Genomic DNA, 12,260 nt, shown 5'->3' on the forward strand with positions numbered 1-12,260 from the left:
CCGCTCTTGACACATTTCACACAGAAGTCGGTAAATGTGTAGGGATGGGAAATGGTAACCTTGCTGATCTACAACCTTCAGAAATATCATGTTGGGTAATCACTGACTTTCCAAAGTATCAGCCCACAAATATGTAAGACTTAATACTGAAGTGATGGACTCTAAAAATATTTCATTCAATTGATCTAAGTCCTTTCGGCCCAAATTTCTCATTTACCTTATGCTTTAATTATAGAGAATCTTCCATTTTTGTTGGGAGTGTGTGTGTGTCTGTGTATGAGGTGTGTGAGTGTGTGTTTTTCAGTCAGTATGTGGAGGCCAGTGGACATCTTTTGAGGCTTGGTTCTTTGTTTTTACACTATTAAGGCCTGAGTATTGAATTTAGATATTAGACTTCATGGCAAGCACTTTAACTCATTGACTCATCTCATTGGCCCTAGTTATAAAAATGTTTGAAACACATATTCTTGTTATAATGAAATAAACCATGACTTTGGTGTGAAGATACATCAGTTTATTAGTAATATCTTTTATACTTAATAATCTCTCCTTACTTCTCTTTGCTACAGGGCGTCTCCAGATTCTTAAATAATGCTGATGGAGAACAAGACAGAGGTTACAGAGTTCATCCTTCTAGGACTAACCAATGCACCAGAACTGCAGGCTCCTCTCTTTATCATGTTCACTCTCATCTACTTCATTAACATGGTTGGAAACTTAGGGATGATTGTGCTGATTCTCTGGGACTCTCGACTCCACACTCCCATGTATATTTTTCTTGGTAACTTGTCTCTGGTGGACATCTTTTACTCCTCAGCTGTCACTCCAACTGTTGTTGCTGGACTTCTTGTAGGAAACCAAGTAATTTCCTACAGTGCTTGTGCTGCTCAGATGTTCTTATTTGTAGTCTTTGCTACGGCAGAGAATTTTCTCTTGGCTGCAATGGCCTTTGATCGCTATGCTGTGGTGTGCAAACCCCTCCACTACACCACCACAATGACTCCAACTATGTGTGCATGTCTGACTGTAGCCTGCTATGTTGGTGGTTTCCTAAATTCCTCCATCCACACTGGGGACACATTCAGGCTCTCCTTCTGTGGGTCCAATGTGGTCCATCACTTTTTCTGTGATGTTCCAGCAGTCATGGTTCTCTCCTGCTCTGATAGAAAGATCAGTGAGATGGTCCTTCTTTATGGGGCAAGTTTTGTTATCTGTTCTGCACTTGTTGTTATTTTGATATCCTACATATTCATCTTCATCACCATCTTCAAGATGCGCTCAGCTGCAGGATACCAGAAAGCTATGTCCACCTGTGTTTCTCATTTTATTGCTGTCTCCATCTTCTATGGGACGCTTATTTTCATGTACTTACAGCCCAGCTCCAGCCACTCCATGGACACTGACAAGATTGTGTCTGTGTTCTACACCATGGTCATCCCCATGCTAAACCCTGTAGTCTACAGCCTGAGGAACAAAGAGGTGAAAAGTGCATTCAAGAAAGTTGTGGAGAAGACAAAATATTCCCGAGGCTTTTGAGCTTAGTGTTTGGTGTTGTGCTGTAATGCAGCTTTTGGGCTCTCAGGTCTTCTCCAGATACCTAGTGACATTTCCAGTCTACCCTGATGTTAAGTAGAATGTCCCTCTCCTTTCAAATGTTTGTAACTTCGAAAAGGGAAGCAATGATGTAAATTCAATACCTGCTTTAGCATGGCTCAAGGGAATTTTAATATATGTGGGCTATATTTTTCTAAACACTCATAGATCATAGTGTTTATTTATTATTTCTCTATGCCACTGCTAACATACCTGTAAAACAAGAGGAGAAGAAAAGCGCATGAGAAGTGTCTGCTTATGACCCTCATGGGCACACACTACAAGAATGGAAAAGTATTCAGACATAAGTGGAACACTCCTTTTTGGGTGTCTTTGTTTGTTTGTTTTTTTTGCATCTCTATGTTGTGTGTATGTTTTTATGTATGCATGTTTGCATATCTGTAGGCATAATGTGGATGAGAGTACACACGTGGAGACCAGAGGATGGGTTTCTTTCTCAATGTTTCTCCACATAATACATTGTGGCAGGCAAATGAACACAGACCTGGCAGAATAGCCAGTCTAGTTAGTAACCTTTCTCTGGAATCTCTATCTTCTGAGTGCTTGCATTGCAGATGTTCCCCGTATGGTCTCGGTGCTGGCATTGCAGATGTTCCCCTATGGTCTCAGCGTTGGCATTACAAATGGGCTCCTATGCTTCCCTGGCATTTATGTGAATTCTGACTCTTGTTCTCATGTTTGCATGGCAAGTACTTTATCCTCTGACACATCTCAGTTCCACTGCTAGTGTTCAATAAAAATAAGTTAAGATAGTTCATTAAGGTATTGAAATATCACTTACAATTGTTTTTTCTTAGTTGAATAACTACTCTAATCCCTCCAAGTGATGCTGGTTTAAATACATGTGTCCATATTTTGGGGGTATTTCATTGAGGGATAGAAATCTAAAGTATATTCCCACACTCCCTTCCTTCTAGATCCCCCACCTCCCTTCCCAGATCCACTGCTCCTCACTTTCCCTTCAGAAAAGAGCAGTCCTCCCACTGCTATCAACCATACATGATATAATAAGATGCAATAAGCCTAGACTTAAACCCTTGCATCAAGGCTGGATAAGGCAGCCTAGTAGGAGAAAAGGGGTCTCATGAGCAGGCAAAAGCATTGTTAACTGAGGAGGGAAGCAGCCTCCAGTCAGCACCAGGGCATGCAGAAAACTGTGAATACAACAAGATACTAGACTTTTTCTATCTGAGGGGAAAATAAGGAAACACAGGTACTTTCTGATGGTGACTTTCACTTTTACTTCATCTTGAAAACAATTCTCTGTGGAAATCTCTCTCGCCCCTCTACATAGCTCTGTATAGCAGCCCCCTTCTCCACTGCTGCTCTGTGCACAGAACTCTGGACAGTTCGATGTTGCATTTTCAGACCATTCTCATAACACATAAATCATGTAGTTTTTCTCAGGCCAGGGAGGTCATTTTCAGTAATGCTTGGCCATGCACGAAGCCTCAAAGTTAGGGTTCTCCGATAGAAAGTAAACAGTTTGTTGAACCGTGAGCCCATAACATAAACTGAGGCTGGGACTAGGGCAAAAAGTCAATTGTTGAGAGTTATTTCTACTAAAGCTGCCTCAAGCTCTGACCTTGAGTCAGCAATGAACACCTGGGCACCTGACCTCATGTATTTGTCTCTAGTGGCATCCAAATATTCATCCCAGGGCCAACCAGATTGGTTTGAATGCACTCTGAAGTCTAAAATTAGCTGTCTTTGTGAATGAGAATGCTATTGTTTTTCTATGAAAGTTTGAGTAATGAAAAATATTTTAATATCATTTATATTCACCAAAAATATATAGATTAAGCATAAATCATCTTCCTGACTCTTGACAACTATATGTGTACCCAATAGATGGTTTATATGCATGAGACAAACACACAAGCAGTGGGAACACACCCATAGCTCTTCTTAGGGAAGAAATGCAGTTCTTATAGAAGAAATGAAGTGACACATGAGAGAAATTACAGACAAGAGCAACTGGTCATTTATAGTCAGTAACTACACAGCTCTTTTAGGCAAGGCTTTCTATCAGAGAGTCATTCATCTGGTGGGCTGACCTTCTGGATACTAGTTGTCACCTCCTGTAAACCCTCCACCCCACAGCCTTATGTATAAAAAATCAGAGACACCCCCAATTCCACTGTTAAGAGTCCCCACAAAGACACCAAGCCAAACTGACCACCCCACAGCCTTATGTATAAGAAAATCAGAGACACCCCCAATTCCACAGTTAAGAGTCCCCACAAAGACACCAAGCCAAACTGTTATCATTCATAATGCTGGTGACCCAAGGCTATCTTCAAATGGTGAAGCTGCGGGTCACCCATGGCCTCGGTGGGTCCCCTGGCTGGTAGCCTGAGGCCTCAGCAGGAGACAGACAGATATAAAGGCCATGCAGAGAGAGTTAGGGTATAGATATTATTTAGTGTGTTATGGAGGAAAAAGGGAGAGGGAAAGGGGAGAAGGGAGAAGAAGAGAGAGAGGCAGAAGCTGCCTCTCCAGAAGAAGGGCAGACAGACAGAGAGAAAGAGAGAGAGAGAGAGAGAGAGAGAGAGAGAGAGAGAGAAGGTAGAAGAGTTGCTTGCCTTGGCAGAAGAGGGAAGTTGGCAGTGGCCAGGGTTTGTCTCTTAAAGGGACAGGGTACCCAAATAACAGACCAGGCAATCAGATTACACAAACAAGCACAGTATGAATTGAGAAGGCCTAGAGCAGACCAACACAGGTTCTGTGACTGCCACTTCAGTCTTTGTGAAACTCTATGAACCTTGCTTAGCTGATTCTGTAGGTTGTGTTCTTCGGGTGTCCTCCACCCTTCTGGCTCCTATAATTCTTCTTCTTCCTCTTACATGGGGTTCTAAGAGCTCTGCCTAGTGTTCAGCTATGAGTCTTTGCATCTGCTCCCACCAAGATGCTGGAAGCAGCCACTCTTATGACAACAGGGTAGGCACTAAGCTATGAGTATAGCAGAATATCATTAGGAATCATTACATTGATTTTTATTGTGCTATTTTGTTTTATTTTTGTCGCTCGTGTTTGATTCTTGACCTCTGTGGTGATTTGAAAGAAAATGAGCCCTATAAGCTCATAGGGAGTATCATTACTAGAAGATGTGTCCTTATTAGAGTAGGTGTGACTTTGTTGAAGAAAGTACATGTCAAGAAGGTAGTCTGATGTGGGAGTGATTTCTTATTAATAAAGAAACTGCCTAGGCCCCTTGATAGGCCAACCCTTAAGTGGGTGGAGTAAACAGAACAGAGGGCTAGGAGAAAGAAGCTGAGTCAGAGAGTCGCCATGGTTCTCCCACTCTAGGCAGACGCAGGTTAAGATCATTCCTGGTAAGCCAGCTCGTGAGCTACATGGATATTAGAAATGGGATAGTCCAGGTGTGAGAGTTAGCCGAGAAAAGGCTAGATGTAATGGGCCAAGCAGTGTTTAAAAGAATATAGTTTCCGTGTAATTATTTTGGATATAAAGCTAGCTGTGCAGGCAACCAGGTGCTGGGGACGCAGCTCCGCTGCTCCAATTACAACAGTAGTCTTTCAGGTCTTAAATGCTCAAGCCATGTCTATTGTGACATTCACTTCCTGCTGCCTGCTTATTTAGATGTAGAAACTTCAGCTCCTTCTCCAGCACTATGTCTGTCTGCATGCCACCATGTTTCCCATCATGACAGTAATGGACTAAAACTCTGAATCTTAAGTCAGCTCCAAATAAATGTTACCTTTATAAGAGTTGGCAGAGCCACAGTGTCTCATCACAGCAAGAGAAACCCTAAGATAATCTCTGAACCATCCCACTACTGGACCTAGGCACTGTAGTCTGTATTGGGCATGAACTCTGTCTTAAGGCTTGGGCTTCTTGACAAAACCCACAAGCTCTGAGCCACCATTGCGCCAGAACATTCTACAGGGAGAACAGGTCGTGGGTAGGAGGTATGTGTGACTGGGCTAGTATTTACTTCTAACTACTGGGAGCCTAATCTGGTTATAAAAGATAGCCACTTCAGGCCCCAAGCCCTACATTATGAGGAAATCTTGTTAAGGTCACCCTCATAGGTTCCATGAAGTTTGCACAGCATTAGGTTTTCACATCACCCCTTAAATGGTCACCTATTCCAGTACTCTCTCCTTCTACCACTCCCTACCCACCTGATCACTCCTGTTCCCATCTCTACCGGTCCCCAGTCCACCTGAAAAATCTATTGTAGTTCCCCTTCCAAGGTTAAAAAAAAAGTATCTTAAATGAATTTATTCTTTTCTCCTTGTGAAACTAACTTATAGACATTTATTTGTTATAGTATACATTTCAAAAGGAAAAATTAGGCAGTGCATCATGAAAGTGGACTGAAGACAAAGGGATTGTTAATTTATTGTCCATGATTATCCACATTTTCACTGCTTTGAAAGTGCCCTGGCATATTCACGTTTCCCATGATTTCCCTCTGCAAGGTCTTCTGAATGTTAGTGATGCTCATTTATCCTTAATAAAGTTGTACCATCTTGTCCCTCATACAATCTGTCCCCTCACTCCACTCACACTGATCTCCTTAATGTTCTTCTCAACGACAAGAATGTCTCCACCTCAGGATGCTTGAATTTGTTGCTTCCTTGGATGGAAGTTTCCTTGACTACATTCAGGTCTCTCTGTAAAGAGATTCAGAGTCTGACTCCTTCATAAGACCGTCACTTTCCTTCCCATGTGCACTGCCCCTCCACTCTGCCTCGTCTTCACAGTGCTCAGCAGCAGCTCAGCTGCAATCTAAATCAAAGTGAGTGCATTAGCTTGATCTGTTTTAATTACACAAGCCTGCTTGTTACCCTTGCCTGTCCCTGCTAATGTGGCCAAAAAGCTAAAACTAGATAGGTCATGGATCTAGGAGGAAAGCATTATTTTTCTGCTAAAGGAGTATAGCAATAAAATGATTCCTAATGATATATTATTGCTGTACCCATAAATCAGTACCTTGCTCAGTCCTCATCAGAACAGCTTCTTCTTGTGGTAAATGGGAATTTACAGAGATGCACAATGGGACAGTGCACAGAGTATGAGAGACTTGAAGTGCTTAATCCTAAATAGGACATCATCAAAACCCTGCCCTCAAGGCTTAGGGATATATGCAGTAGAGGGGCCAGAAAGACTGTAAGAGCTGGATGTTCAGGTGACCCCTCAGGTGACCCCTCAGGTGACCCCTCAGGTGACCCCTCAGTGTTCTGTCTCCCTTCCCTTCCTTGCTCCCTAGTCTCTCACCATATAGCTAACCTCCACGGTTATATGGATTGTAACCTGCTTATAGAAGACTTTACAGATAATATCCACATGTAAGTGAGTACTGACTATATATGTCCTCCGGGGCTGAGTTACTCAGCATGATTTTTTTCTCATTTCATCCATTTACCTGTAGATTTCATGATAATTTTTTGAACAGCTGAGCAATATTCCATTCTGTAAATGTACCACATTTTCATTATCCATTCCTCAATTAATAGACATCTAGGCTGCTTCTAATTTGTGGCTATTAAGCATAGAGCAGCAATGAACATGGATGGCCACGTATCTCTGTAGGAGGATCTAGAGTCCTCTGTGCATCTGCCCCAGAGTGCTATGGCTGGATCTTGAGGCAGATCTATTCCTGGCTTCCTAGGGAACTGCCACACCGACCTCCACAGTGACTATAACCGTTTTCACTCCCACCAGCAATGCACACTCTTATTTCTCTATCTCCACACATGCCTCTGCTCTAAGTTGTGACTCACAGGCATAGAACCAAGAGCTGTTCCTGGCTCGCTGGAAACCCACACCAGGGCACAGGACAGGGTAGTGTGGGATGCTAGTGTCAGGATGACCCCTCCCCAGGTCCAGCATCATCAGGCTAGGAAGCATGTACAGAAACAGACTTGCTGGACCTGGGAGAGGGTCTTCCTCTGAAAGCGCCCCTCCTCTGCCCTCATCACGCACACTGTCAAAGCAGAGGCCAGTTAGAGGACTGTTCTGAGACAGCATCCGTGACCAAGGAAGGAGCCCGCAGTGATCGTAGGGGGCTGTCACCTGTAAAGACAGGCTGGGACGCAGGTCATTGCAGCTCGGCTTGGGTCTGTGAAATGATGGCAGGAGGTCCTAGGAAGAAGCCACACGGTCCCCAGACTAGGGAAAGATGCAAGGGAAAAGCGTGGGGACTGAAAGAGGGGTTCCAAAGTGTATACTTCCTGTGGTTGAAAATTTAGAACTGGGGCCGGGCGATGGTGGCGCGCGCCTTTAATCCCAGCACTCGGGAGGCAGAGGCAGGCGGATCTCTGTGAGTTCGAGACCAGCCTGGTCTACAGAGCTAGTTCCAGGACAGGCTCCAAAGCCACAGAGAAACCCTGTCTCGAAAAACCAAAAGACAATATAATAAAAAAATAAATAAAATTTAGAACTGGGGAGCTGGGGAGACGGCTCCGTCAGTGAGCACACTTGTTGCTCTTGCAGAGGACCTGGGCTCAGTTTCCAGCATCCACATGGTGGCTCACAGTCATCTGTACCTCCAATTCCAGGGGACGTAACACCTTCTTCTGACTTCCACAGGCGCCAGCGTGCACATGCACACACACACATACACACAAATGAAAATAAATTTAAAAATAAAGATACAGTCTTTTGAAAAAAAAAAAAAAAGAGCTGGATGTGATGGGTGACTTTCAGACACAACAGGACTGAATCAATATGTACAAACCAACAGAGACTGGTGGCATGCACAAGGAATGAACATGTTCAAGTGAGATGAGGTCCCAGCACTGAGAGGGAACATGGACATGGCCTCCCATCCCTAACAAATAAGCTGTCTTCAATTGACAGCCACTGGTAAAGGAAACATCTGCTGTCATCAACAGAATCTCACTGGATATATTAACCCCATATCAGGGCATTCCCCATACCCATTAGTAGTTGCCTAGCACAAAACAAACTCAATGGTTTTTTTGTAGACTTTTTGTCTCATTTTGCTTTGTTTTGGGAATGTTTTTCTTATTATTCTCTTGATTGTGTATTTTTATTTCTGTTATTGTGTTCTGCTGTTTTGTGTGTTTGTTGTGAGAAAGAGGAAAAGCATAAATTTTGTTAGGTATGGAAAATCTGGAAAGAATAGATGTAGGGGAAAATATGATCAAAAATCTGGAAATGTTTTCAATGAAAAGGAGCCAAAATAAAAATACAATGCTTTAAAAAATATTTGCATGTAGATTGGTTTGAGGGATATATGGTTAAAGTTTGTATTTGACATTTATATTATTTGTGTATGGATACTCAATTCTGATAGCAGAGCTTATTGAAAATACACTTTGTCTCAGTTTGTACCAATGTAGCAGAATGCCAAAAATAGTAACATAATTAACAGGAGTTTTTGTTCCATGTTTCTGAAGGCTTTGAAGTTAAAGATTAATGAGAAAATCAGGGGAGAGACCTTATGCTGAGTCATTTATCTCTGAAAGGCAAAATAGGAGCAACAAAATTTCAATGTCATGAACCATTTGAGGTTATAACTCGTTCCCTCAAACAAAATAATTAAAAACAAAAATTGTTTCTTCGATCTATTTTATTTATCTTTCATTTTTGTTCTTTAAATTGATATTTCAAATGTTCCATATTCAAGAGCATGGACTATTTCTTTGACTTGATCTATTCTACTGTCAATGTTCTCCATTATGTTTTCAATTTTATTTTTTGTGCTTCAGATTCAGGATTTATTTGATTTTTAAAAAGCTTTTATTTCAATATGTCAATAAGTATTGATATTTATGTTGAGTCAATTATTGTATTTCTACCTTATTTTAAGTTTTATTAAACAATAAACATTTAGAAAACTATTAATGTTCTTTGAACATCCTTACAGCAGATATTTCGAATTTCTTGTCTGGGATCTTATATATCTCACTCTAGTTATGAGTCACTAACACTTTATTTTGGGCACCTGTTGATGCATTTTGATGGTCCCTTAATTGTCCTTGATTTTACAGTCATCTTTTGTAGATTTGAAGAGGTAGGCACTTACTTCAATCTTTACAAAAAGCACTGATCTGGCAGTGCACTTCAAGAGCAAGCCTATCTGGGGATTTGAACAATCTGGTGTAGACTTTGCACCTTGGGCTTCACAGTGACTATTGCAGCACCCTGATGTTGTCATAGTCTGGAATCGGTGATGTAATGGATTAATTTAGGGTCTGGTTATCTCTGAGACAGTGAACCCAAAGGTATTTCTCTCCATTAATCTCTTTTGTTTCACAGAGGTCAGCAGCCAGGGATGGGTTTGAGTTCTCCCCAGATGCCTAAGACAGGAGCTTGCATGATTAGAATGCTTGTTTCTGAAGACAGGTAAGTGTGGGTAAATGAAAGAGTCTTTTCCTAAGCAGATATGATACGATCATCTGCCCTGTTGAAGAGGCACAGGTTTTACTAAAATTAATACAAGGGATGGATTGTAGGGGCAGGATTATCCAGGCCCATATTCCTATATTGTATGGCAGTCAGAATTCTGTGCGACCTGACAGGCACAATTTGCAACTCTCACACAGAAGGTGGTCACCTAGCCTTTTGATAGTGAGACAACCTGATGCCACACTAAGCAAGTGGTCAGCATATGCTAATGTCGTTCTGCTCCTTCTATTGTAATTTAGGAGGTCACCTGGGGAAGAGATGTTTTCAGTCTGTGTGGCACAGTGAGCCTGGGCATGGACATGACAGGAAGCAGAGCTATGGACGTGACCAAGATCATTTCCCCTGCTACCTAGGAAACAGAATGCTAATGAGTTTCCCCCTCAGTTTATGATTGATATAAAAGCTGTTTGGATAATAAATGTGGGTAAACTTCAGGATTTAAATGAACCCTGAGACTCCCTCCTGATATTGTCGTGTGAACTGTGTCTCATTTATTCCCACATCTCCACTCTGGTACAAGAAATGGTTTATGTCTGGGCCGGTGCCCTACAGCGTATAGATAAGAAACTAAATTTTTTAGAACTAATTTTACCCAACACTCTGGCTTCCCTCTTATTACTGCAGCAGGAAACTGGGAAGGCAAGAAATGTAAACAGAGCTTAATAAACATGTTCACAGCATACAGAGGGAAATTCCACATAGGCGATGAGGAAAGTATTTTCTAAACAATCACAGATTCTTTCAAGTCCTGGTCACTTGTTTTCCTGTGGGCCAAAAAGATGATGTATGAAAATCTGAGAGGGCATCCACAATCAGGATCTCAGATTTGCATAGTCATCTTCCTGGGCACACATCTGTGGGGATACTGGAATCTTCTGACTCTCAAGACAGCAAGAATTTTGGTTTCCAATTTTTTTTTAATAAAAACCAAAGTCCAGAGTACATCCTCAGTCTAAAGATTTCTGTAAAACATTTACCAAAACACTGTGAATGCTAGCATTTCAGAAGAGATTTGCTGCTTGTTATTTGCTCTAAACAGGCTCTGTGTGGATGCATATATAGGTAAGAATTTATCATAGAAGAATGGGAGTGTTTGTCCTTTCTCTCATACAAGGTGGGAAAAATCAAACGTTGGTTTTAGAAAGGAAATATTGATTTTTTTTGTGGGCGTCTATACAGTGAAAAAGGGGTGTTTATTCAACTTGAGAAGTGCATATACCTACTAATATGTACCATAGGGGGAAATTTTAATTTTTATTTAGAGATTATAATTTGATTTCATGATTTCTCTCTTTTCCTCCCTCCAAACTTCCTATACACCCCTCCCTGCTCTCTTTCAAATTCCTGGCCTCTTTTTCAACTAATTTTTATTGAATGTAAATATTTATATACATATATATTTCTAAATATAACTAACCTGTTCTGTAAAATTGTAGCTGTACATATATTTTAGGACTGATTTGACAGTGAATAATGAAATGGTGTGCTCTTCCTTAGGGAAGGCAACCTCTTCATTTCCCAGATTTCCTCCCTGGACTGTAGTTCTTTGTGTAGTTTTGAGGGCTTTTGGACTTTCTATATCCAGTTTGATGTGTTTGTTGATGTCAAATTTCTTGAGAGATCTATGGCAGGTTTCCATTCCAAATAGATAAGAACTACGGAGATATTGTGAAAGCTTGGCAGTACATTTGGTTAGCAATATTTGCAAAGAAGTATTATGCTCCAGCAACTTTTGTATTTTTGGTTGTGAGCCTAGCCTTTAACGGCTGAGCCATCCCTCCAGACCACTGCAGGAACCTATATTCAGTTCCAAAGGTACAGGGATGTTGGGCATTTAATATTGTCTTTAATTCTTTTTCATTGGATACTTACCAGGAAAATAAAATGTCTCAGACAAATAAATGTCTTATGGAATATGATGAAAATATGAAGAACATAAAGTGCTTTCACTGCTAATTGATATTATCTAAAATAGAAATCTAACCTACAAGATTTGATCTATATTGTTCATGTGATGAGCTATTTCTAAAATTTTGATTTTTATCTTAATTTATTTTTTGTATTCTTTCATATTCTGATGATTAACGCATGTGAAATGTACATAAACTCATACATAAACAAAAGTTTGTTTATTACTTTATGTTTCATCTTTTTAACTCAATAGTTCTCCACTTCTACATATGTACAAGAATATTTATATTAATAGTTACTTAGAGTAGTGACAGACTATGAGTTTATGA

The 12,260-nt window shown here is 40.9% G+C and overlaps 2 protein-coding genes across 2 annotated transcripts in view; both read left to right on the top strand.

The window, feature by feature from the left end:
• The first annotated feature begins 594 nt into the window (after positions 1-594).
• Positions 595-1,536, top strand: LOC102002286 (olfactory receptor 5B3-like). The gene has a single exon (XM_005352229.3). It carries the CDS (start codon positions 598-600, stop codon positions 1,534-1,536), a length of 939 nt encoding a protein of 312 aa, XP_005352286.3. The 5' UTR covers positions 595-597.
• An 8,290-nt stretch (positions 1,537-9,826) lies between these two features.
• The window catches only part of LOC101984947 (glycine N-acyltransferase-like protein Keg1), a 54,252-nt gene continuing 51,818 nt past the window's right edge, over positions 9,827-12,260 (top strand). The window contains exon 1 of the mRNA XM_005351993.1: positions 9,827-9,957. The gene's annotated coding sequence lies outside the window, so the exon portion shown is untranslated. The remainder of the gene's footprint in view (positions 9,958-12,260) is intronic.

The sequence above is a fragment of the Microtus ochrogaster genome, chromosome 8 (genome assembly GCF_000317375.1).
Source record: "Microtus ochrogaster isolate Prairie Vole_2 chromosome 8, MicOch1.0, whole genome shotgun sequence".
Lineage (NCBI taxonomy): Eukaryota > Metazoa > Chordata > Mammalia > Rodentia > Cricetidae > Microtus > Microtus ochrogaster.

Coding starts and splice junctions, on each gene's coding strand:
- LOC102002286 (XM_005352229.3), top strand. CDS start 598: ATGGAGAACAAGACAGAGGTTACAGAGTTCATCCTTCTAGGACTAACC.